This window comes from Marmota monax, unplaced genomic scaffold (genome assembly GCF_021218885.2).
Source record: "Marmota monax isolate L192 unplaced genomic scaffold, Marmota_monax_Labrador192_F-V1.1 WCK01_AAM20220418_F8-fsc00017, whole genome shotgun sequence".
NCBI lineage: Eukaryota > Metazoa > Chordata > Mammalia > Rodentia > Sciuridae > Marmota > Marmota monax.
In genome coordinates, this window is record NW_026695241.1 from 6,735,066 (window position 1) to 6,757,789 (window position 22,724).

Consider the following 22,724-nt stretch of genomic DNA (forward strand, 5'->3'; position numbering starts at 1 on the left):
TGTCTTTATCGCACATTTATTAGGAACTCACTCAGGTCTTTCCCTTCAGCAGAAACAAAGGAAGCATGGTCCCCAGTTAGGAGTAGATTGGTTTCCATGTGTTTTGGGAGATTGACTCTAGAATCTGGGATGTAATGTCCAAGAATGTCATAAGTGACATGTAGGTTCCAGGTTAAGCTCTAGTGTGGTTTACTCATAACCGACTGCCTGTGTGTGGCCCCTGTTAGTGTTAAAGTAGAGAAGGAAAGGGGTCAGGGAGCCTTTCCTCTGCCTTCCTAAGCTCCAAGCTCACCCTTTCTTAAGTGTCCTTGTGAAGCACCACTCCAAAATCACCAGCAGCTTCTCTTCTTCCCCAGCCTGTCAAAACTCTTTCCTTGGTTTAGCTGGTCTTAGGTGTTAGTAGGGAAATATCTTGATTTACGTAATTCATAATAATGTGCATAACTGATAGTTCCTTAATCCTCTCAGAGACATGTGCATTATTTTAAAAATGCTTATTAAATGTTTATTAAGTCAAGCAAGTATAGATTATTCAGCCTGCAGATTAAGGAGAAATCAAAGAATAAGGCCAGGCCAGGCAAGAGATGTTGGGCTGTGGAGCCACCCTGCAGGCGCCACAGCACTGGGTGGACTTTGTTCCCTTGGGATAGCTCCCCAAGCCAGGCCTGCTTTTTTTTTTTTTTTTTTTTTTAATCACTTTTTTCCTTTTACTGTTCATACACTTACGGGTTTTGGAAAAGGCCACCTGTTAACATGGTGGTAGCAGTGATGGAAGCTTTCTTGATGGAGGCGAGTTTGGGGAAGGGCTAGGGTGTCGGCTGTCATCAAGGCCCAATTTTAGGTTGAGTTCCATATATGCCAGGTAATAATTTGGTTAGAAGCTGCTGTTGTGAGGCCTGGATGCTGACCTTAAAAAGGAGACAAGGGGAGAGAGCCTGGGAATCGTGGAATTGTTCAGAATGTCAGACCCCAGATCTGGTGATGAAGGTAGACCTGGTTTCTGGCTTCATCAGAGGTTTAGAGTCTGGTTAGGAAAATAGACCTGAAGTAGAGAATTATACTCAGAACTAGGTCATTTTAAATTTCTCCACCTGCCGTCCTAGAAGAGCAAAGTTGTCATGACTAATCACAACCAGAGGCCCTGATGGAGCTGAAGAAGGGGACTTCTCTGAGGAAGCCATATTTCAGCAGAGACCTGGAGACCGAGTCAGGGACAAACAAGTGACCAGGGTGGGAAGGCCAGAGCTGGGGGGCATGGAAGATAGTGTGTGTGGCCCCAGGGAAGGAACCTTCTTGGTGCCTTTGAGGAATTGCTGAGGAGGCCTGAACAGCAGCGCTGTGGGTGTGGGAGGGAAGCTCAGAGCAGGCCCAGAGACAGCTTCATCCTGCAGGCCTCGTGGCCACATGGAGGGTTTAGAAAAGGGAAACCCATTAGTGAGAGCAATTAAGGTCTGATGGGGAAAGCAGAAGAGACTGTTGTCACACAGTGACACTTGAGGGTGCCTGGCAAGGTCCCTGTCCCAAATAGCTTTCTGATTATCTCTGATAATATGTCTAAAATCCTATGATTGAAAGCTTCATCTCTTTTACAACTCAGGTGTCCTAACAGCCAGGCTAACTTAGGAAAAAAACACAGCATGAGGAACATTTTTGAAAGCCTTTCTATTCAAATAAAGTTCATTTTCCTTTTCTTCATGGCATTTTCCCCCTCAGATGCCTAGGGCTCATATGTCAGTCTCTAAATAACACCTGATTTTAAGAAAGACTCTGCCGGATATGACTTAGGTGAACTTCATGAATCAATTTTGAACTACTCGGTTGCTTTCTCACAGAATGTAACTCCAGTTGCCTTAAGTGATAAAAGGAATTTGTTGACTCTCAAAATTGAATCATCCAAAGTGGGGACTGGCTTTGAATATAATTCCAGTGGCCTCTGACTCCACGTCTCTGGTTTTCTTTGAGCCTTGCCCTTGCGCTGTGTCAGCTGTGATCGGGGGCTGACTCCCCTCAGGGCTGTCACACTGACCACCACAGGCCTCACACCCACACCCTCACAACCTGAGCTGAGAGTGTGCTCTGTTCAGCAGGCTCAGAAGTCCTGGACTGGTCTCTGATGCTGTGTGTGGACACCTCTGAGCCAATGATCAGGGCCTGACAATCTGAGAGGGGTCACTAAGGACAGGGTGGGTGGCATCTTGCTGACGGGCAGAGCACATCTCTGGAGCTTCAGGTGGGAACCTTCCTGCCTGCATCACAGGGATCCTGGAGGCCCCGGATGGGGGCAGGGCCCAGTGGGTCCTAGGAAACTAATACAGAGGATTTGTAGTTTAAGCCTTGTGTCTGTTTGTATAATGTTAAAGAAAATCAGATGGATAGTGGGGCTGTTCAAGAGTCATCAAAACATGCCCTCCCTGCACCAGCCTTGCCCTCGACATTCATTCTGATAGTTGCTTATTTGCCAGTCTGATTTTGTTATCCAGTTATTCCATCTCTGACACACTCTTGTGTCAAAAGGAGGACATTTAGACCTGTGAGTCTGGGACATTTAGAAGAGGCTAGGTGGTTAGGGTATACAGTGGAATTCAATAAAGATGTAGATCCTCTTTGTTAGGACAATTTTGCATTATTTAGAATTAGTTATTAAAAAAAATTAAGCTATTTTCCATTAGATGTATTAGAGTAATTTTTAGAAACTGGAATTTAGCAGAAGGGAGAAGAAGGTGCAAATAAAGATTATTGGTTAATAAAAGGTTTGATGATCTTTTGTTCTCTATGTATCTAAGTTTAAAGACATCTTAAAATAGAAAAATGAATTTTACAGTTTTTAAAATGGGGTAGTTTTATTTCTCAGTTTTTACTTGTCTAAATAATACAAGGCTGTATTGAGTTCTTTAGAATTATTTACCAATCAGGCAAAATATATAGCATTTAGAAATTTTAATCCTAGGTCCTTTCTTTTCAACCAGCCATATTCATTAATATTCACAGAAATACTCACATAAACATGAGCATATGCGTCCTCATCAACAAACACTTATCACGTGCCAGGGTGCTTTCCAGTTGCTGGGGATACGGAGGAATAGAAGGCATACTTCCTTTCCTCAGGGAACAGTGTGTGATCTGTTTGGGAAGAAAAGCAAACACATGGAAAATAAATAGTAGCGGGTTATTCACTGCCTCGTGCTGGTAGGCGAGACGATGAAAAGGGAGCAGGTGCTGGGGCGAGGGTGAGGCCCACGGAGGCCAGGGAGGCTCTGGTGTTAGCCAGAGGAGAGCAGCCAGGCCGTCCAGCAAGTTTGCTTCTGCAGTCGCTTTTTTTCTGTTTCCCACAAACTTATTACTAAAGCATATTGCTTGATTCCAAGATCGTCATTATTGTACAATATTTCCTGTAGGAAAATGACCATATAGATCACTTCTGACCACTTGTGTGTTTTCCACATTTCTGTAATGGTTCCCTGTTATTCTCTCTGAAATGTTTTATGATGATAAGTACAATTACAAATTTCTTTTCTAACGTTGAAAAAAGTATTGCCAAAACAAATTAGGAAATAAAAGTATGAGCTGTTGCATTTCTTATGAAGTAAATGTCGGGACAGTTTATCTATAGGTGCTGACAGTTGTCTCATTCACACAGTTCCTCTTTCGTAGAACCTTAATAGATCCAGGGCTGTTGCTTCCCACTGTGTTGGCTTGCTTACTCTGACATGAGAATGTCACAAAACCAAATATGACTATGATCAAGATGACTGGCAGACTTTTTTTTCTAATACTTTTATTTTTATTTATTTATTTATTTATTTGTTTGTTTGTTTGTTTGTTTTTATGTGGTGCTGAGGATCGAACCCAGTGTCTTACATGTGCTAGGCAAGTGCTCTACCACTGAGCCACAACCCCAGCCCTAGATGGTAAACTTCTTAGCTGGCTTTATTTAATATTAAATAAATTTTTGGATTATTAGTTTGATCAATTTAGGATTAAACTTAAATTTTTTCATTCTATGTTTTTTCTTCCTTTTTGGTTATTTCTTGTCCTTTACTTTTCATTTTTTTTCCCCACCAGGTCTGTGAGCCCCCCCATGTTTGGCTCTGAATTCCTTTTGGACAGGGATCATGAATCTCTGGAGCTTCAGACAGTGCCTAGCACATGGAAGATGCTCAGTAAATGCTCAGCAAATGAATGAAAATGTTTCATACATACATAGAAAGAAATAATTCAGAGGAAATTAGATAGAAGTACGTAAGAATGATTAATTTGCACATGTCATTTCACAGGTATTAGACTTTGCTTGTGAAGGGAAAAGTCATGCCAGGTGAGGGGCACTGGGACTAGATTCAGCAAGTAGGCACTGATTCTGGGGCAAGGAAGTGATCTCATAGCAACTTCCTGCAGGTTTTCCCTAGCCAGGAGCCAACCTTGGTGCAAAAGAGGGGAGATTTTCAGCCCAGCAAGGTATTCTTGAGTATCCATTATTTAATAAGACAGACCTGTTATATGTGACACATTAACACATTCTATGATGTGGGTGTTCAAATTTTAAAAGATCTTTGGGTTCCTCTTCTGCATAATTAAGTTCTTTTCAGAACCACTTTCATATTATAGATTCTGAGTGTGTGTTTCCATTAGTCAAACACAGCTAAAATCTGGTCATGATTACTAGCTTTTCAAAGCCTTCCTTCATTTCCCAGCAGGCAGCTTCCTGTCAGAATTCATTTCCCATTTGGAAAATATCTCTCTGACCCACAGTTTTCTGGACACAATTCATCCTTCACATATTTGAGTCTTCCTGTTGTCATCAATCCTTAGTTTCTCAAATGCCAAAAGACCCCTTATCAGAGTGATAAGATCTATCTAGAGTATTAGAGGAGAGAAAACTGACGAGAATGTTTAAAGGATTTTGTTCCAGTGATTTTTCTATTTTAAACAACAATGCTTTTCGTATCTGTTTCTATTATTACTATTTAAGAAATCAAAGTAATAACTGTTACAGTTGAAATAAAATGTGCTTTCTGTTTTCCCTCAGTCTTTATATAATTAAAATTAAACTCTGGCAGAGCTGCAGTATAATTCATTTCCATTTAGCAAACATTTACTGAGATCTTTTTGCTGACCTCTTATTACTCTGGTCTCCCTAGAGACTGGACCAGATGTGACAGCCAAGGAAGTTAAAATTCACTGTGGAAGGGGATTAGGTGGGGGAAGGCATCATTCAAGAAAGAATTTCACGTCAGCTCTTGGGGAAGGTGTTACACTTGGTTTGTGAAAGGAAGAGTCATCCCAGGCAAGAGCTGATCCCCAGGAAGCCATTGTAACTGACCAAGTTCTAACGGTAAGGTCTTGTTTCTAGGGTAATGGAGATGGACTCATCCTAGGCATGATAACACGGAAAGACTCAGGCGTCCTGTAGAGCTGATTAAATATTGGGAAGGAACGTTAAGAGAACTGTCCGGGTTAGTCCCAGGGATGGGATGTTTAGGTGAGTTGGAGAATCATGGTGCCCTGTTAGTGTAAAGGGGTGGTTAGAAAGAGAAGGGCAATGGCTGCGGGTAGGAGGGAGCCCAGACACAGAATGATCAAAGGAGAGCCAGGAACCTACAGTTTCATGGAAACATTGGAAAAATCAAGGTTTTGAGGTGGCCGGCAGAATAGAGAAGTCAAGAAATAGAAGTCTGAGTAGTTTTGTGAAAGAGAAATATAAAATGTTGACCTCTGAGGAATTCAGAACAGTGGTAGAAGTCGTCACCAGATGACCAAGACCCTGAAAAGGGAGAAGAGTTTATGCCATTGCTGGAACTGTATCCCAGGTGCTCAGTCACTTCAAGTAATAAACCCCTTTGAAGGAAATCCACTCCTCAACTGACTAGTGTTATGTAACAACATGCCAGGATATCATTAATACCTGTAGATTTAAAATGTACTTATTTCTCCATTGTAGTCCAAAAACATTATTTTTACAAACCATTTGGAAATAACATTTTGATGTTCTTTGATTCTACTCTCTTGAAATTTCACTTATCCCTCTCTGAGATTTATTTCTAGGTCATTGATTCCCAAACTAGTATTTTCTCTAGCTTATTTTAATGCTACCAGAGTTTCAATTCAAACATTTTCCAACAGTAGCAACTGAAATAGCTTCAGAGACATTTTCTGTTTTTCACATCTACCTTACTTTTTCTTGGTTGATTATATCTTTTCAAAAAGTCCCAGATTGATGGTACCTGAGATAGCAGCCTGTAGTTGACAACACTAGCTTTTAAGAATTGATTAAGAAATATACTTTGGCCTTGTCCTGGTTCCTGAAGACATCTTTCAGCCCTGATGTCAAACCTTGTGCCAAACAAGGAAAAAGTCCATTAGAACTGGATTCGTAAGACCTGGGTTCTGTTCTCTTCTCCTATGTGACTTTGGGGAGGTCAATTTCTAGAATTTCTCAGCTGTGAAGTGAAAGGAGTATATTAAAGGGTCATTAGGTCGCTTTCAAATAATAATTTTTAAAATGTCCAGAATCCATGTCTGTACTGTTATTCTTTCATTTATTAATCAAATCTACCACGTGGTCCAGTTCCACATGAAAAGATATGACCAGGCTGTTCCTCAGGCCCTGTCTCTGCCTGCTCCCTGGAGGTGCTCCGTCCACTGCCTATGATGGGACATCCTTGCCTCTCCCCTCACTGGCTGATGGTCTTTCTAACCTTACCTATATTTTGGCACAGCTGGTATCCTCAGCACCTACCACTCCACTACAGATCAGGTGCTTAGGAAATATTTGAGGATAGAGTAAATGGGTTGTATTGTTATTATTGTCCACCTTGGTGGTTCTCCACACTGACTGAGCATCAGAATCAGTTATGAGTTTAGCAACAGTTGGTATTTGAGTTCCTAGAAATGGGCCTATGTATCCATATTTTAAAATATACCTACAAGTCATACTCATATGAAAAGCACTGGTTTACTCTCTGTGAGTTCCTTAAGGTCATAGAATAATGTTTCTGTCATTTTGGTTTCTGGCCCTATGGTGATTTCTGGCAGATATTAGATATATAGAAAATGAGAGTAAGTGACTTTTAACTTTTGAGAAAAGTAATAAATTATAACTGAGAATAAAAGTCCCTTTCTTCTGTTAGCAGATATAACACTGTGGTCCTTTAAAGACTAATCCAAGCGGATTATAGGAAATTATGTTTCCCAACCAATAAAATACTTAAGTGCCCAAACCACCAGTTCTGATAAAATTCAAGACTCTTTTTTAATCTAACAATTAGGGCTAGAACTACTTTGCTTTTTTGTTCAAGTTTTACAATTTTGTGGGAAGTTGCTTGTTTTCATTATATCACCTTACCATTGACCTTGTTTCATGTTGTTTCTCAAGAAGTCACAGTGCTGGAGAGGGATATATTATATTGTTATCTTATCTGCATATGCTAATATGTAACAACAGATCCCACCATTATGTACAACTATAATGCACTGATTTAAAAAACTTTAAAAATAAAGTCACAGCCCATCTCTCATTTTCACTCATATAATTCTAGTATTTAAAGCTCTGGTTTCTTTCTTTGAGGTGGTATGCAAAGTGGTAGAATAAAGTAGAACAAACATTGGCTCTCTGTGTAGTGTCTAGCCCACAGTTGTGCATATTGTATTTCTATGCTCCAGAGGAAGAAATTAAGAGAACTGTTTTTTTGTTTTGTTTTTTTTTTTTAAGAAAATTATGCTCTCTAGAATACAAAACCCTTGTCATTGATGCCCTGTTGGCCTGTTGTGGTTTGGATGTGAGGTGTCCCCTGGAAGCTCATGTGTGAAACAAGAAAAGGTTTAGAGGAGAAATGATTGGGTTATGAGAGCCTTAACCTGATCAGTGAATTAAACTCCTTAGGGATTCACTAAGTGGTAACTGAAGGCAGGTAGGGTGTGGCTGGAGAAGGTGGGCATTGGGGCACGGCTTTGGGGTATATATTTGTATTTGGCAAGTGGAGACCTCTTTCTCTGTGCTTCCTGATCATCGTGTGAGCTGCTTCCGTCTGCTACACTATTTTGCCATGAAGTTCTACCTCATCTGGAGCACCGAGGACTGGAGCCAACTATCTATGGACTGAGACCTCTGAAACCGGGAGCCCCTAAGTAAACTTTCCCTTCATTACAGTTGTTCTGGTTTGGTCCTTTAGTCATAGCAGCGAAAAAGCTAAAACAGCCTGTGTCTTAGTAATCTATTACTGGGGAAAAATGACCCTGACACTTAGCTGATTAAAACAATAAGCATTTAGTATCTCACTGTATTGGGGCTCGGGGATCTGGGAGTGGTGAGCGGGTGATCCTGGTTGCTGTCCTCTCATGAGGTTGCACTCGGGCATTGGTCACTGGAAGGCTTGGCCAGGACTAGCGGATTCGTTCCCAAGGTGGCTTACCCAGAGGCCTGGCAAGTTGTGCTTGTTGTTTATCAATCACCTGGCGCTCCTGTGAGGAATGCTGAGTGTCTTCATGACATGCCAGGTGGCTTCTCCCAAAGCAGGTGGTCCAGGAGGAAGGGGGCCTAGAGGAAGCCCCAGGCCCAGATTTAAGGTGATGGCCATTTGGCTTCCTCTTGAAGGGACATCAAAGAATTTACAGACATATTTAAAAACTTCCACAGTCTCTAGTGTAAAACACTGTTCGCCACCTCAGATGTTTTGTCCAGGATCTGAAAGCATCTGTGATCCGAGTCGTTCGTTTAGCGTCGTATTCATGAATAGAAGTCTGGTATCAGAATTCTGGTTTCCACTTTACTATTTCTAGTGTCTACTTCCTCTTTATTCTCTTGTATCAGATAATGAGGGACAGTGGTAAAAAACATGAAGTGTTAGAATCAAAAGATGTCATTTTCTCTCTGCCTTCCAGACTACCAACTTTTCCTGTTTAGACCACAATTCAGAACTTATCCTCTCTGAGAAATCTTCTTAATGAAGATGTTAAAAAACTTAAGAAACCTGCCCAGTTTCCAGATAAGCCCATGAGCGTCAGTGGCATAGCTAGCGTGTATGATGAGAAGAGCAGGAGCAGGGGCCAGAGGTGACCAACTTCGGAGGAAGAGCTTCTCCAAAAACAGAACTGGTGACCATCGGGTGTTTTGTTGTCAATATAAAATATGAACTTTCAGAAAGACAAGAAAAAGAACAGCTCACTAACTGCTATCAGCCCAAATGGGGGTGGGACAGTTTAAAAAACAACCAAAATGTATTAAGTGAGCAAGGCATCAGGGATTTGTGTTTTTACATAATATCTCATTCCGGTTTCAATTTTTTCCTCTCTCATCTAATCAGCCTTTACTGCTTCAAGCATCTTAGCTATAGCACGCACTTTGCCATGTTGTTATAGTCTTTGGCCTGGGTCTGTGAGCCCCACGAGACTGGCAGAGCCCCACAAGCAGAGCTATGACCTGTATCTTTGAATTCCAGGTGCCCAAGATAACTAACACCTTGCCCTTAGTTGATCTCCATTGTTGATGACTTTAAGGAGTCCATAGGTAAATACCACATCATCTTTTTCTTTTACTAACACTCAGAGGATGGGGTATCTTGGCTGTAACCCTGCAATTAGTAAGTGGCAGGTTTTAGCTCCAAAGCCAGGCCTGTATTTGCTGCTTCAACTCAGATGCTGTCAGGAAGATGAGGAGGGAAATGTTGGATGTCCAAGTGGCATCCTTGCAGACCTCAGCTGGGAGAAATTATTTAGGAGGATTTTTTTACCCAGAATGAATCACTGATGTTTGAGAGACCACTGGAAGGAAGTCTGTCGGTTTGATAAAAGGGTCTTGAAAGTTGGCTGTCCTTCATAAACCAGATATCTGAGAGATTAATATCCAAAACTCATAAAAATCTGACAACTCAATAGTAGAAAAACACCCAATTTTAAAATGGGCAAAGGACCTGAATAGATATTTCTCCAAAAAGGACATGAAAATGGCCAACAGGTATAAGAAAATATGCCTGACATCATTAATTACCAGGGAAACACAAATCAAAACCACTGTGAGTTACCACCTCACCCTACTAGGATGGCTGTTAGGCAAAAAAATCAAAAGAGCAAGTGTTGTGAGAATGTGGAGGAAAGGGAACTGCTGTGCACTGTGGGTGGGAATGTAGGTTGGTGCTGCTGTGGAAAACACTGTGGCAGTTTCTAAAGAAATTAAAAATGTGGCACATACCCAGAGGTCAAGACCATTCCTCATGAAGATAAAGCACCCTCGTGTCCACTGCAGCATTGCTCACACTCCCATTCCCCTCTGGAAACAGCCTCCATGTCCACTGATGGGCAAATGAGTGAGTGAGCTGTGGTGTGTGTGCTCACTGTGGAGCACGAGTCAGCCTTGAGACCTAGGGAGACCCAGCCTGTGCCACAACGTGGATGAGCCTGGAGGACACGGCACCAGGTGAAGTGAGCCAGTCACCTGATTTCATTTACACCGAAACTTTTTAAAATCCAAAATGTCAGATATGCAGAGAGAATAAAACAGTGGTTACCAGAAATTTCATGGGATTGGGTGAGGATGTGGGGAAGTGGGAGATGTATTCAAAGGGTAGAAAGCAGCAGATGTGAAGGATGAGCAGGCCTAGAAGTCTAAAGAACACCCGAGGACTGCAGGCAGTGAAATCGTGCCGTGTTTGGGATGTCTGCTAAATGAGTAGATTGTTAGGTGTTCTTGTTAGAAAATTTAAAAATGGGTAAGTGAGATGATGGATATGTTAATTTGCTTCATTGTGGTAAAGCCATTTTACTGTGCATGTGAATTCCATGACATTATGTTATACACCTTGAGTATATAGAATAGAATTTATTTTTTAAAAACTACAAAAGAATTTTTGGTGCTACTTTTTTTTTTTTAGAGAGAGAGAGAGAGAGAGAGAATTTTTAATATTTATTTTTTAGTTTTCGGCGGACACAACATCTTTGTTTGTATGTGGTGCGCTGAGGATCGAACCCGGGCCGCATGCATGCCAGGCGAGCGCGCTACCGCTTGAGCCACATCCCCAGCGCCTTGGTGCTACCTTATGTTTTTCTTTCTCGAAACTTTATGTGAAAAATTCCTCACACCTAAAATATTAAGAGAAAGACCTCCTTTTCTTCCCGATTTTTCCAGGGATTCTACCCTGATTGATGTAGGAATTGAACATGGTGTTTAAATAGGAAGTTGGAATTCAGCAAATGAGATTGTGTGTCAGACCCCCTGCCCAAACTACTGAGACCCCTGGTCACTTTTAAGAGGCCTTATTTTTCAAAAGTCTAGGCCCCAAAAGAAGGTAGTAGTGAAAGAGCAGGTGCATTCAAATGAAGTTTCATACCTGTTCCACAGGACTGTGGTGACAGGAAGCACAGTGGAGTGACATGGAGGCGTTCAGGATGGCTCCTCTGGCTCTGGTCTGTGTGTCTGAGCTAGTGGTGGCTCCATTCAGTATGACATGGTGCCCTAGAGGACAGCCAGTGTGGGGTTTGTAACCATGTCAATTTGGGGGCATGTATTTAAGTCTCAGGTGTCTGTGGGACAGACAAGGCAGGCGTTCTGTCTAGCAGTGGGCATCTAGAATCAGAGTGTTCCTTGAAAGAAGAGCTGCCTGGGATATCTGGAGAGAGCCTGGGTCTCAGGCATGTGTTTGATGATGTCGGTTCTTGGATTGTTGGTCCAGGAAAGAGCTGGACAGTGCAGGCAGCCTTTCCTGGTCACACACTGCTCTGTCGGGAATCTTGGCTGCCAGCTTTACCTCTCCACATCCTGGCTAAGGAGGGAGCAATGAGCGCTCTTGGTCGTGGACATGGAAGAAAGTTACCACGCTGGCCTGCGGGACGAGGGCCTTCTCTCTGCCCGCGGCTCCCTGGGCCTTTCCACAGAACTCAATTCTACTCATGATTTGGCAATCCTAATGTCTGCTTTTAAAAAATGGTTTTATCTGTTTTGAAATGTCATTCATATTTCTTTTTAGTAGGCAACCACAGATTCATGCTTTATTTTTTTGGAGAATATTTCTAATAAAACTATACCTTGATTTTTCCATATGGTCATTGCTACAGATTGTGGTAATGAGACCCCCTTGATTAGTCACATGATATATATGATAGATATATATCATATATATATGACATATCATATATATATATACACATACATATATATATGTCATACACACACACACACATATGTATATTTATTGTGTGTGTGTGTGTGTGTGTTTGTGTGTGTATGTATGGTACTAGGAATTGAACCTCGGGATTCAAGCGTGCTAGGCAAATGCTGTGTCACCGAGCTCCATCCCCAGCCTCTTAGTCACTTGCTGTCTGACTCTATTTTAAATGTGTTGGCTCACTTACATTTGCTTCTCTCTCTCTCTCTTTCTCTCTGCCCCAATTCAAAGAGTTATCTCAAGATGTAACACATTTAGCTTTCATTAAAGTCTATAAAGTTCCCATTTTTCATTTGTAGCTTATTCTCTTTTTTTGTACTAATCCAAGAGCATAATTAAGATGTCTGACTTCAGTTCTTTCCTTACAAATATTGCCTAATTCTTCTGTCTTTAATTAGCTTAAATAATTCTGTGTAAACAAATAATAACAATATTACCAATACTCTTTTCTTGTGAGAATATAAGTACACCCTTTGTTTGTTAAATTAGTCTTTTGTAAAAACCTAGCTGTGACATATTTTGTCATCTTGTATGTTGCCAATAGAAAACAAAGATTCACTTCTGTGTTTTTATTCTCATTATGCCTTTGATTTAATATTCATTTGAGGAGTCAGTGTGGTAGGTGAAGTAACAGCAAGCTTTGGAGTCTTTGTGACCCTAGAATGACTTAAAAATCTCAACCTTGTCCTTCTTAGTGGTGTGACTTTGGATAATTTGCTTAAGTACCTATCTGTGCTTAGGTTTCCTGTTTGTAAATGAAGATACTAGGCTGGGCACAATGGCTCACATCTGTAGTCCAGCTACTGATGAGGCTGAGGCTGGAACATCCGGTGAGCCTGGAAGTTTGGGGTCAAGCTAGGCAACATAGTGATACCTCATCCTTTAAAGAAAAAGAGGATGATGATAATATTTGCCTCATGGAATTATGGACATTATGCATGTTATGTGCTTAGCACAGTGCTTGGTACACAGTAAGTGATCACCAAATGGTAACAGAAGTTTTTTTACAATAGAAGAAGCTTGCTTAACCAGATCCAAGGAAGTTCCAGTTTCTATGCTATGTAGTCTGGAGGACAGCCACAGCTTCTTGAATACTTGTAACTGGCTTCTTTTTAGTACATTCATGCCATTTCTGCTCCAACTAGTTGAGTTGTATTTTCTCCCAAAAGTGTTTATGTTGCTTGTTGTTTATGTTTGTTCCCAACCCTATTTATGTCAGATGAACTTGATATTGTAATTATAAAACTTAATTAAATATTAGGCTCACAGATGCAATGTAAGTACCAAAAGACAGCTGCTTTTTCTATAAAAATTAAGTTTTAAGTCTCTGGGAAAGCTTAATAAAGATTACTCTGTAAGGTACCTCGAATAGCCAGATTCATAGAGACAGACAATAGAATGGTGGTTGCCAGGGGCTCAGGGAGGAGGGGAATGAGGAGTGATGGTTTAATTGTAGAATTTCAGTTATGCAAGATGAAAAGAGCTGGGGGTGGGCAGTGGTGGCTGCATGGGACTATGAATGTACCTAATATAACTTATGGGGTTAGATGAAGAATTTCACTACAATTAAAATTTCTATTTAAAAATCTGTCACATTAGCATGGGTAAGGTGATTGTTAAAGACTAGGGAGAGAAGCCGGGTGCAGTGGCTCACGCCTATAATCCCAGTGGCTAGGGAGGCTGAGGCAGGAGGCTCATGAGTTCAAAGTCAGCCTCAGCAATGGCAAGGTGCTAAGCAACTCAGTGAGACCCTGTCTCTAAATAAAATACAAAATAGCGCTGGGATGTGGCTCAGTGGCTGAGTGCCCCTGAGTTCAATCCCTGGTACGGGGGAGGGGGGAGGAGACTAGGGAGGGGAATTAAAAAAATCCAGAGATGCACCATGTTTTCATACCTTTAGGGAACTTCAGGAACCAAAATAGGAACTTTAGGTGTAGCAGACGCAAAACAGAGAACAAGGCATAACTGACCAGTAGTCCAGTTCTCAAATATGAAGGCTTTGGCATGGAACAAATTATCAGAGAATAAATAGGTTTACATTTTAAGTTTTAAATTAAGCATTTAATTTATTGTGGGCTCCTGGGACACAGACTCTGAGATGGAGATCAAAACAGTTTATACTTGTTCTCCTGTGTTGATCAGACACTGGATGTGGACTGTCCCCCAGAGGAGGAGGCATAACCTTGGACAGGAGCAAGGTCACTGCCTTTGGCTGAAAGCACATTTCAGGAGGGTCTCAGCTGTAAAGCACCAGAAGATGACATTTTCAGCCACAGGGGATCTGAATAGTACACAGCACAGCATCCGCAATAATACCCAATTTTTGTGTATGTCTCCCTTTTAAACAGATTTTTTAAAATTATCAATTAGCTCTTGGTCCAGGTTGCTTCTGATATAACATCTTCACTCCTTGTGCATGACCTTCTGAAGGTCCCTGATGTTTGATCTTTATATGCAACAGCTGGCCCATTTGTGATGCACCAAAATGTGTTCCCCATCCTACAAAGTATCACAACAGAGAGATGTGTATTACATCTTGCAGCTTAGTTGAAAGGCTCCTGTCCACATTGAATATGTTCCAGTATGTATTTCAAGGTGCATGGGACTAACTTCAGATTTTTGCTTCTTAGATTTTCAAAGATCCTTTGGAATTTGATGATATACTTTGGCAAACTCTCCATTTTTGTACTAAAGGTCACCTTCCTCTCATGCCCTATGTGTTAGTCAGCTTTCATCGCTGTGACCAGAACAACTGAGAGGAGGAAAACTTCTATCTTGAGCTCACAGTTTCAGAGGTGTAGTTCATGGTCAGCCAAGTCAATTGGTCTGGGCCCACAGGGAGGCAAAACATCATGGTGGAAAGGCTCAGTGGAGGAAAGCCACTCAGCTCATGGTAGCTGTGAAGCAGAGAGGGGAAAGGGCTACGGGGAAGATGGTTTTTCACATTTTATCTCTCATAGTCCAATCATTTTATCTGTCACAGTCCAATCATTTTGTCTCTATTTCTGTATTACCATAGGAGCTTTGAGAGGGGACACTTCACATTCAAACCACAGCACCCTCTGATCTGTAGCTCTCTGTGTGTTCTTCAGTCTTCCATCTGCCACAAGATACTGCCCACCACGAGGCCTCCTCCCTTTAGTCTGCATTTCTTAATCATGATCCCTGGGATCTCCACCTGAGCCATGGCTGATCTCCAGGATGCTCAAGTCTCAGTTTAAGATATACTCTTCCAATTCTTAAAAAAGGAGCCCTGTTGATTTGGGGTTTTTTATTATTAAATATGAATGTGCTTTTCATTCATATCAGCTTGCTTTGCCTCAAACAGGGGAAGCCTGAATCCCTTTGCTAGTGTAACCATAAATATAGAACAAAGATGCCATGATTACGCCCCAGTGTCTGTTTCCCCATAGCATTTAGCATGCGCTGACCTTTTAGTAGTAATACCATTGTCTCATTTATATGTAGCCCTTCATTTAGCCAAGTTTTGTTGTTTCCTTGGCTTCAAATTTTATTTCTTTATGAGAACTGGGAACTGAAGCCTTTCATTTGACTTGTGATCTTGCACATTCTGGAAGCTCATACATGTAATCACGGAACAAATAAAGCAGCTGGAAGAAATCTTTCCTGAACAAAACCCAAGTGGGGCACTTGGGTGTGAGCCAAGATTTCAGCAGCTACAGAGGGAGATGTAGAAAGGTTGCGTATATTACAAGGCCAGGGAATGACTTCTCACTTCGGGCCCAACAGGAATGTCTTCCAGGTAAGGATCGGATGTTTAATTGTCTGACCACAAAATAAAGTATTTACTGTAAATTTCCAAGGTCTCTACTGCTGGGAGCCATTAGCCAAGTAGGTATGACAATTTCCTTGCCAGCATACCCCATGTTGCTTAGTGGAAGGACTCGTGGAAATAGGACATTTTGCAGTGACATTGAATGTAGGTGACCTTGCTCAAGGACCAGGGCGGATTAGGGTGTTCCCGGTTTAGGATAATCGGGTTTAGGGCGTTCCCAGTTTAGGTTCCAGGTTTAAGGTTTAAGATTATTCCTGCTGGGAATAGGGCGTATCCTGCTGCCTGAGTTCCCCTTGAGTTCTCACGGGATTCAGACAGTATTTTTGGGAGACAGAAGCCCAGTGGATGTGGATTTGGGCAGAGAACGTGGATTTCCCCAGAACGTGATTGTAGACGGCTGGTGTGAGTTCGGGAATAAAGAGTTGCTGTTTGAATCTACAAGCTGTGTGGTGGCTCGTGATTGTGTGCCCAGCCAGACTGCGGCACTCTACACCAAGTTAACTCCCATAATATAACTAAAGTTGGAGAAGCATTGTCACTAAACCACAGATTGAAATTTGGAGTCAATTTGGGCTGAACCTAGGCCTCTCATAAACTGTTCTGTGGGCCTAGGAAAGAGGTGGGACGTTGAACTTCCTGGGGCCCAGTTTCTCTGACCCAAATTAGGAGTTAAAATACAAATTTAGTTTAAGGAGTCCTAAGAAGCTACTGAACTACTCACTAACAATAAATGAAGCCCGGTTGAGTGAAATTCTGTGTTTCCTCTTTTTAGAAGAAAAAAAATCATATTAAGTAAAATTATATTTCCTTAAGTAAAAATTTACTGGACATTTTGACAAGATTGGTTATTTTATAATGTACATGTGCAGATTTACCATGCAAAAGCAAAAGCTTAGAATGGATCTAAATTTTTTTAAGAAAATATTAAGGGGTCTCCAAAGTTTTTAATCATTTGTCAGATCATTTATCAATATTAACAAATGCCTACAGCAATGTTTGTCAAACTGTAGATGCATTAGAATCACCTGGAGGGTTTTTCACACATCCTTCCTGGGCCCCATCCTCAGAGTTTCTAATTCAGTAGATATTGTTGTGGGGCCTGAAATATTTGCATCTAACAAACTTCCAAGGAATGATATTACTGATGTACAGAGCACACTTTGGGTAGCACAGTCTGAGGCACTCATAAAGCTAAGGCAAAGAAAACACAGTCCCTTCCATAAAGTAAACAGGATCAATATTAATTCTGTACAGTGTGATTTATCAATAATACTGTTATATTGATCACACTGCATCTGTGTGCACACTGAGTGCACATGTGTGTGTGTTAAGGGCATTTCAGAGAACGCACCATGTTCAAATGCACAGAGAACTGAAAGCATGTGACACCCTGATGAGTGAGGAGTTTGCATGATTGGAACAAATTGCACATGGCTGGTGGGGGAAACAGTGAGGGTGCAAAGAAGGGGGACCTGTGGCAGGAGGGATCCAAGAACTAGGCAGAGCTCTGACTATAAGGGAGGGCTGTGTGCTCTAGGGAACTTGATCCTTTTCCTAATATGTTAAGATAAGGGACAGAAAAAAAAATCAAAGATTCCCAAGAGATCGCAAGGGGGTAGTTAACAATAGCATAGAATTTGGCCAAATACAATTTAACCAATCCTGTAGTCTTGCTGAAATAACATTTTAGTTGAAAGTTTATCTTTTGAGTGTTTGTTTTCTTCAGTTCTGGTAATTTTTGTGTACCATATGAAGATTTCCATCTTCTTAAATATTAATTTTTCATCATCTTCCATGTTCTTTTTCTACTCAATGAGCAAACAGTCAGCCTTATCTAAAAGTGATTTTAATAACTGGAATATCAAGATATTAACAATAGAAATATTTTACAAAAAAATTAGTTTTTCTTATTACAGAGGCAGTCCTTATAGAATCTATAGAAAAGCAAAAGCAAAACAAACCTCACACAATCCCCTCACATTTAGAAAATCATTATTGGAACGTCTTAGACCCTTCTCTGTGCACGTGTGCGTTCTTTCATACAGGATCACACGCCAGATATGTTTTGAAGACTGGCACTATTTATTTAAGCAGTTTGCCAATTGGTGGACGTTGCCACTACCCAACTTAACTCCCACTGTTTGCCATTTACTCTATTTTAAGGATTCCCTGTGGCCCAGACTGAAACTTGAGGAACAGGAGTAGTCAGCCAGACAGAGATGGTTAGGTGGAAGGATGGACATCTAGGCCAAGGGAGCCACCTGTAGAGTCCTAGATTGGGGAGACCCCAGCCCTCTTAAGGAGAGATGCCTGATAAGACTGGGTCATAAGACAAGGTGATGGAGGATGGTGAGATTAAAACCTTGCAATGAATAACCTGTAGTTGGACATCCAAGGGAATAACTGGCCAAATTAAGTTAGCCAGGAAAAAAAGTAGGAAAATAAAAGAAAAATCCTGAAGCCTAGCATTGAACAGTATTCCTTTTTAGCCAAATTATTTTAACACATTGTTTTTTTCACAGCTTGATTTGGACTAAGTTGTTTTGGCAAGTGACTTTCCATCAGATGATCAAGATCCAAGTTAATAGGATTGGGGAGCGGGTGCTTATTGGATCCAGTGGTGTCCTGGACACAGTCCGTGCAGGCTCTCAAGCCAGTTCTGCCCATCATTTCAAGGATATTACCTTGATAGCTTAGAATCAGCAAATGCTACAGGTCAGGGATTTCTTTTTCCATGAGAGTCAGTTGTTCAGCATATTATTAGATGTAGCTGAGAGAGAGGAAAGAAGTCAAGAATAAAAGTTCTGGGTTTGGGCTTGGAATTGGACACGGAAATCATATGTTGTGGTAGACAGCATGAACTTTGGAAGGACCAGGGTTTGAATCCCAACTGCCATTTTTGGCAGAGTTATTAACTCAGTGTCCTCATATGTGAGATGGACTCACTAATATTTAATGTAAAGCATAGTAACAGATATTAATCTTTGAGAGATAGAAGCTATGGTGATTATTATAGCAATGAAAGAAGAACAGAAGGGCATTGAGTTGATTTTATTAATATAATTTTGAGTTGCTTTGCTTAGCAGTAGGTGGAGAATCCTGTAATAACACCAAGAACTGTCACTATTGGGTGCTAACAACATGCTTCTATGGGCCTTATTTCATTTAGTCCTCAGAAGGACTGTACAGGTTGTTTCAGTCAGTTTTTTGCGGCTGTGACTAAGAGGATCTGACCATGACAATTTTAAAGGAGGAAAAGTTTATTTGAGGGCTCATGGTTTCAGAGGTCTTAGTCCATAGAAGGTCAGCTCCATTCCTCAGGCTCCAGGTGAGGCAGAATATCATGGCAGAAGAGTGTGGTGGAGGGAAGCATTTGACATGTGATCAGGAAGCAGAGAGAGAGAGAGGAGAGAGACTGACTCCACTCGCCAGATACAAATATATACCCCAAAGCCACGCCCCAATTTCCACCTCTCCAGCCACACCCTACCACTTCAATTACCACTCAGTTAGTCCCTATCAAGGGATTAATTCACCAATTGGGTTAGGGCTCTTGTAACCCAATCATTTCTCCTTTGAACCTTCTTACATTGTCTCACTTGTGAGCTTTGGGGGACACCTCACATCCAAACCATAACACAGGTAGGCACCAGTGATATGATTGTCCCTCTCCTATAGCTGAGAGATAAAGTTCAAGTCTAGTAACTTTCTCACAGCCAGGCAGCTATTAAGTATGGAGACAGGATCTGGGATGCAAGTTTGTCTGAATTCAGTGTCTGCCATTCTTAACTTGTGTGCAGATGAGGTGAGCTGATGGAATCATTTGTGAATCCTATGAGTTGTTGACATCTTGGGTTTGTTGAGGTCACAGCAGAAAGGGCCATAGGGTGAGAAGAGTAGAAGGCAAGGATGCAAACCTGGGTATCACTAGTATTTCAAAAGCAAGATAAGAGTTTAGAAAAGGAAGGAATGGTCAGCAATTCAGATGCCAGTGGGAGGTCACATAAGGTGAGAATTAGAAAAGATTCTTTGGATTTGGCAGTGTGAAAACCATTAATGATATTAACAGAAGCACTTTGGATAAAATAATGGAGGCAGAAGCCAGATTGCTTTGAGTTGAGTGAATTGATTGTGAGAAAGTAGAACTAGTGTAACTACTATTTTGAAGAATAAAAAGAACATGGACTCTGAAAAGTAATAGTATAAGTAAAGATATTGGCATGTGATCAAAGGAACCAAATCCCTAAGGAGACAGAAGGAATGGAATCCAAAGCCTGGTAGAAAAATTATGACTAGATTGATCTCGGGTTTGGGTTCCATAGGTTGGGTGTGGTAGAGGAACAAGGAGGCAGAGGAGTAAGGAGTAGGGTCAGAGTGCCTGAACACGTGGTAGTGTGGGCTGTAGCCTAGGTAGAAAGCAGGTAAAACCAGGAGGCCATTCATACTCCAAGAGGATGAATTTTGAGTTGCTTTGCTTAGCTTTAGGTGGAAAATCCTGTTATAACACCACAAACTGTCACTGTGGCCAAAGTCCTGGGAGTCTCAAGGATATTGAAAGAAAAGTTAGGAATAAAAGAGCAATAGAGTGGTAACAATACGAGTTATGCCTAATTGTCTGACCTTGGGATCTTCATTTTAAACAGCTTGTATGCAGAGCAATCCTGGGTAGTTGACAAAGTCCTTGGTCTAGCCATCAAAGATCAATTTTTTAAGCAGAGTGAAGGTGAAGGTCATGAATTAAGGCTGTCAAGGGACTCCCAGCACAGAATTGTGGTGGAGACCATTCATTGGCATCCTTGTGAGTTTGCACCTTAACAAGACTGCATCTTTTTGTAATAGTTGGTTAATGATCAAAATGTTTATATCTAAAGAGGTCCCTCCCAATTAAGCAGAAATATCCCTGATATTTAGTGACAGGTTCTTTAATTAGTGTCCCAGAAGTCTGAGAATCTTCAGTTTTTCTCATGATCCTCTTCCCAGGATTGGTAGGGGAAGGTAGAAAAGTCCTAGGTTCATTTCCTCTCCTAGGAGATGTGCAGATTGCACTTACAGAAGTATCATGCTAATAATAATAACAGCGGTCATTTGTTAAGACTTACTACATCCCAGCCACTGTGCTAAGCACTTAATCTAGATTATTTCTTTACAGCCTTATAATAACTCTGTGAGATGGGTCTGCTTTCTGTCTCTGTTTTATAGATGAGAACTCTGAAGATTAGAGAGGTTAAATTCTTTGCTCAAGGTCACTCAGCTTGTAAGTAATGGAACCAATATTCAAATCTGGGCAGTTTGCCTCCAGAACTCCAGATCCTGACTAGGAAAAACTGCCTCTTGATGGCTGGGAGGACTTCATGTCTGAAGCGAGCATATTCCTGTTTGTGAAGGAAGAGGATCCCTCAAGATTCCTTGTCCAGGGACGCACCCCTGGAAGTGGGGCTCCTGACTCTTCCCTCTTCCCTCTTCCCTTGCCCAGCTTCAGCAGAGCCCAGACTTGTGGTGCCTCCTGCACATTCCCTCCTGTGCAGTCCCAGCTTTCCCAGGACGGTTCCCCTCACTGCCAGGGGCAGCATGAGACATATTGCCAGAGCCCCTCAGAAGTTACACCCAGGGGCTTTCCTTGCAAGAGAGCTGAGGAGAGACACAAAGACATCTCACTCTGTCCCTGGATCTGGACATATCAAAGGATGTTTCCCACAACAGTCCTGAGCTGGAGCTGGGCTGGTCAGAGTATCAGGAGTTTGTAGTTCTGATGTGGAAACTTCAGTTCTAGATGCTCAGAAAAGCAATATAAGGGGTATGTAAGGAGACGAAAGCAATTCTTTTGTAATGAGAAAATGAGTTACTTAATAGGTAACTTGAGAATCCTATTAATTTGATGCTAAATTAATTTATTTGCTAAAAGTTACTTTCAGAAAATGATACTTTCACTTATCCTGTGCATGCCTAACTCCAACTAATTAATGCATTTACCAAGGTCTCAAACTTGAATGAACTCCTGATACATATTCAGAAGGTGAAATGGATGAGCACACATTCTAAAACTTCAATATGTTGAGTATTTCTTTCATCTTATGCTCACAGACCAGAGGAAAAGTTGTTTTCATGCTTTCCTACAAGAGTAAAAGACTCTTTCACCTTATCTTGGAAGATGTAAAATGACAAAACAATTTTGATTTACTTTCAAAGTTAGGAATGTTCCTAAACAATATCAATTGGTACCAAACCAGCAGGCCCTACTACCTCACTGCCTCCTGCAGTCCAACCACAATGCAAGACTCAGAGCTAGAGAAAGGCTCACCTAGATGTGGTCCAGAAAAATCACCAAGGAGGGTTTACCTTGCTCCTGGTCATGGGGCTTGAGGCCAGAGGACTGATATCCAAAGGCAGGTCCCAGAAGGAATAACAAAATGAAGCCAGAAAATAGAGTTTCAACCAGGTCTTCCTTATGGCCCACGTGTTAACACCCAGAAGTTAAGCCAACTTAAGCCAACATCCAAAACCCAGTGTTGGATGTTGTGGGAGGAAGCAACTGGGCAGCTGAAAGTGAAGAATGGCGGGGGATGAGGGGAGGTGGGTGTTAGCCATGCAGAAGATGCTCAGGATGGATTTCAGATTGGGAGTGTCAGTGTCCTAGGCAGCGTTGTCACAGCACCCAAGCTGGGTTGTGATGGTCTTCCTCGTTTCATTCATCTCCCCAGAATTTCTCTAGATGTGATCTATGGCATCAGAGGGATCTGTGACATCAAAAGTATTTTCATGCTGAGTGCAGTGTTACTCAG

At 41.5% G+C, this 22,724-nt stretch overlaps 1 protein-coding gene across 4 annotated transcripts in view; it reads left to right on the forward strand.

Annotated features, from left to right (window-relative positions):
• Positions 1–22,724, forward strand: part of Efcab11 (EF-hand calcium binding domain 11) — a 157,789-nt gene that overhangs the window by 91,074 nt on the left and 43,991 nt on the right. Inside the window, exon 6 of one of the 4 annotated variants that reach the window (XM_046440679.2) lies at positions 4,063–5,055. The exons of the other annotated variants lie outside the window; for them this stretch is intronic. Within the exon in view, the coding sequence (XP_046296635.1) occupies positions 4,063–4,183 (121 nt within the window). The 3' untranslated portion in view covers positions 4,184–5,055. Of the gene's footprint in view, positions 1–4,062; positions 5,056–22,724 lie in introns of those variants that run through there. 4 annotated transcript variants of the gene reach the window in all.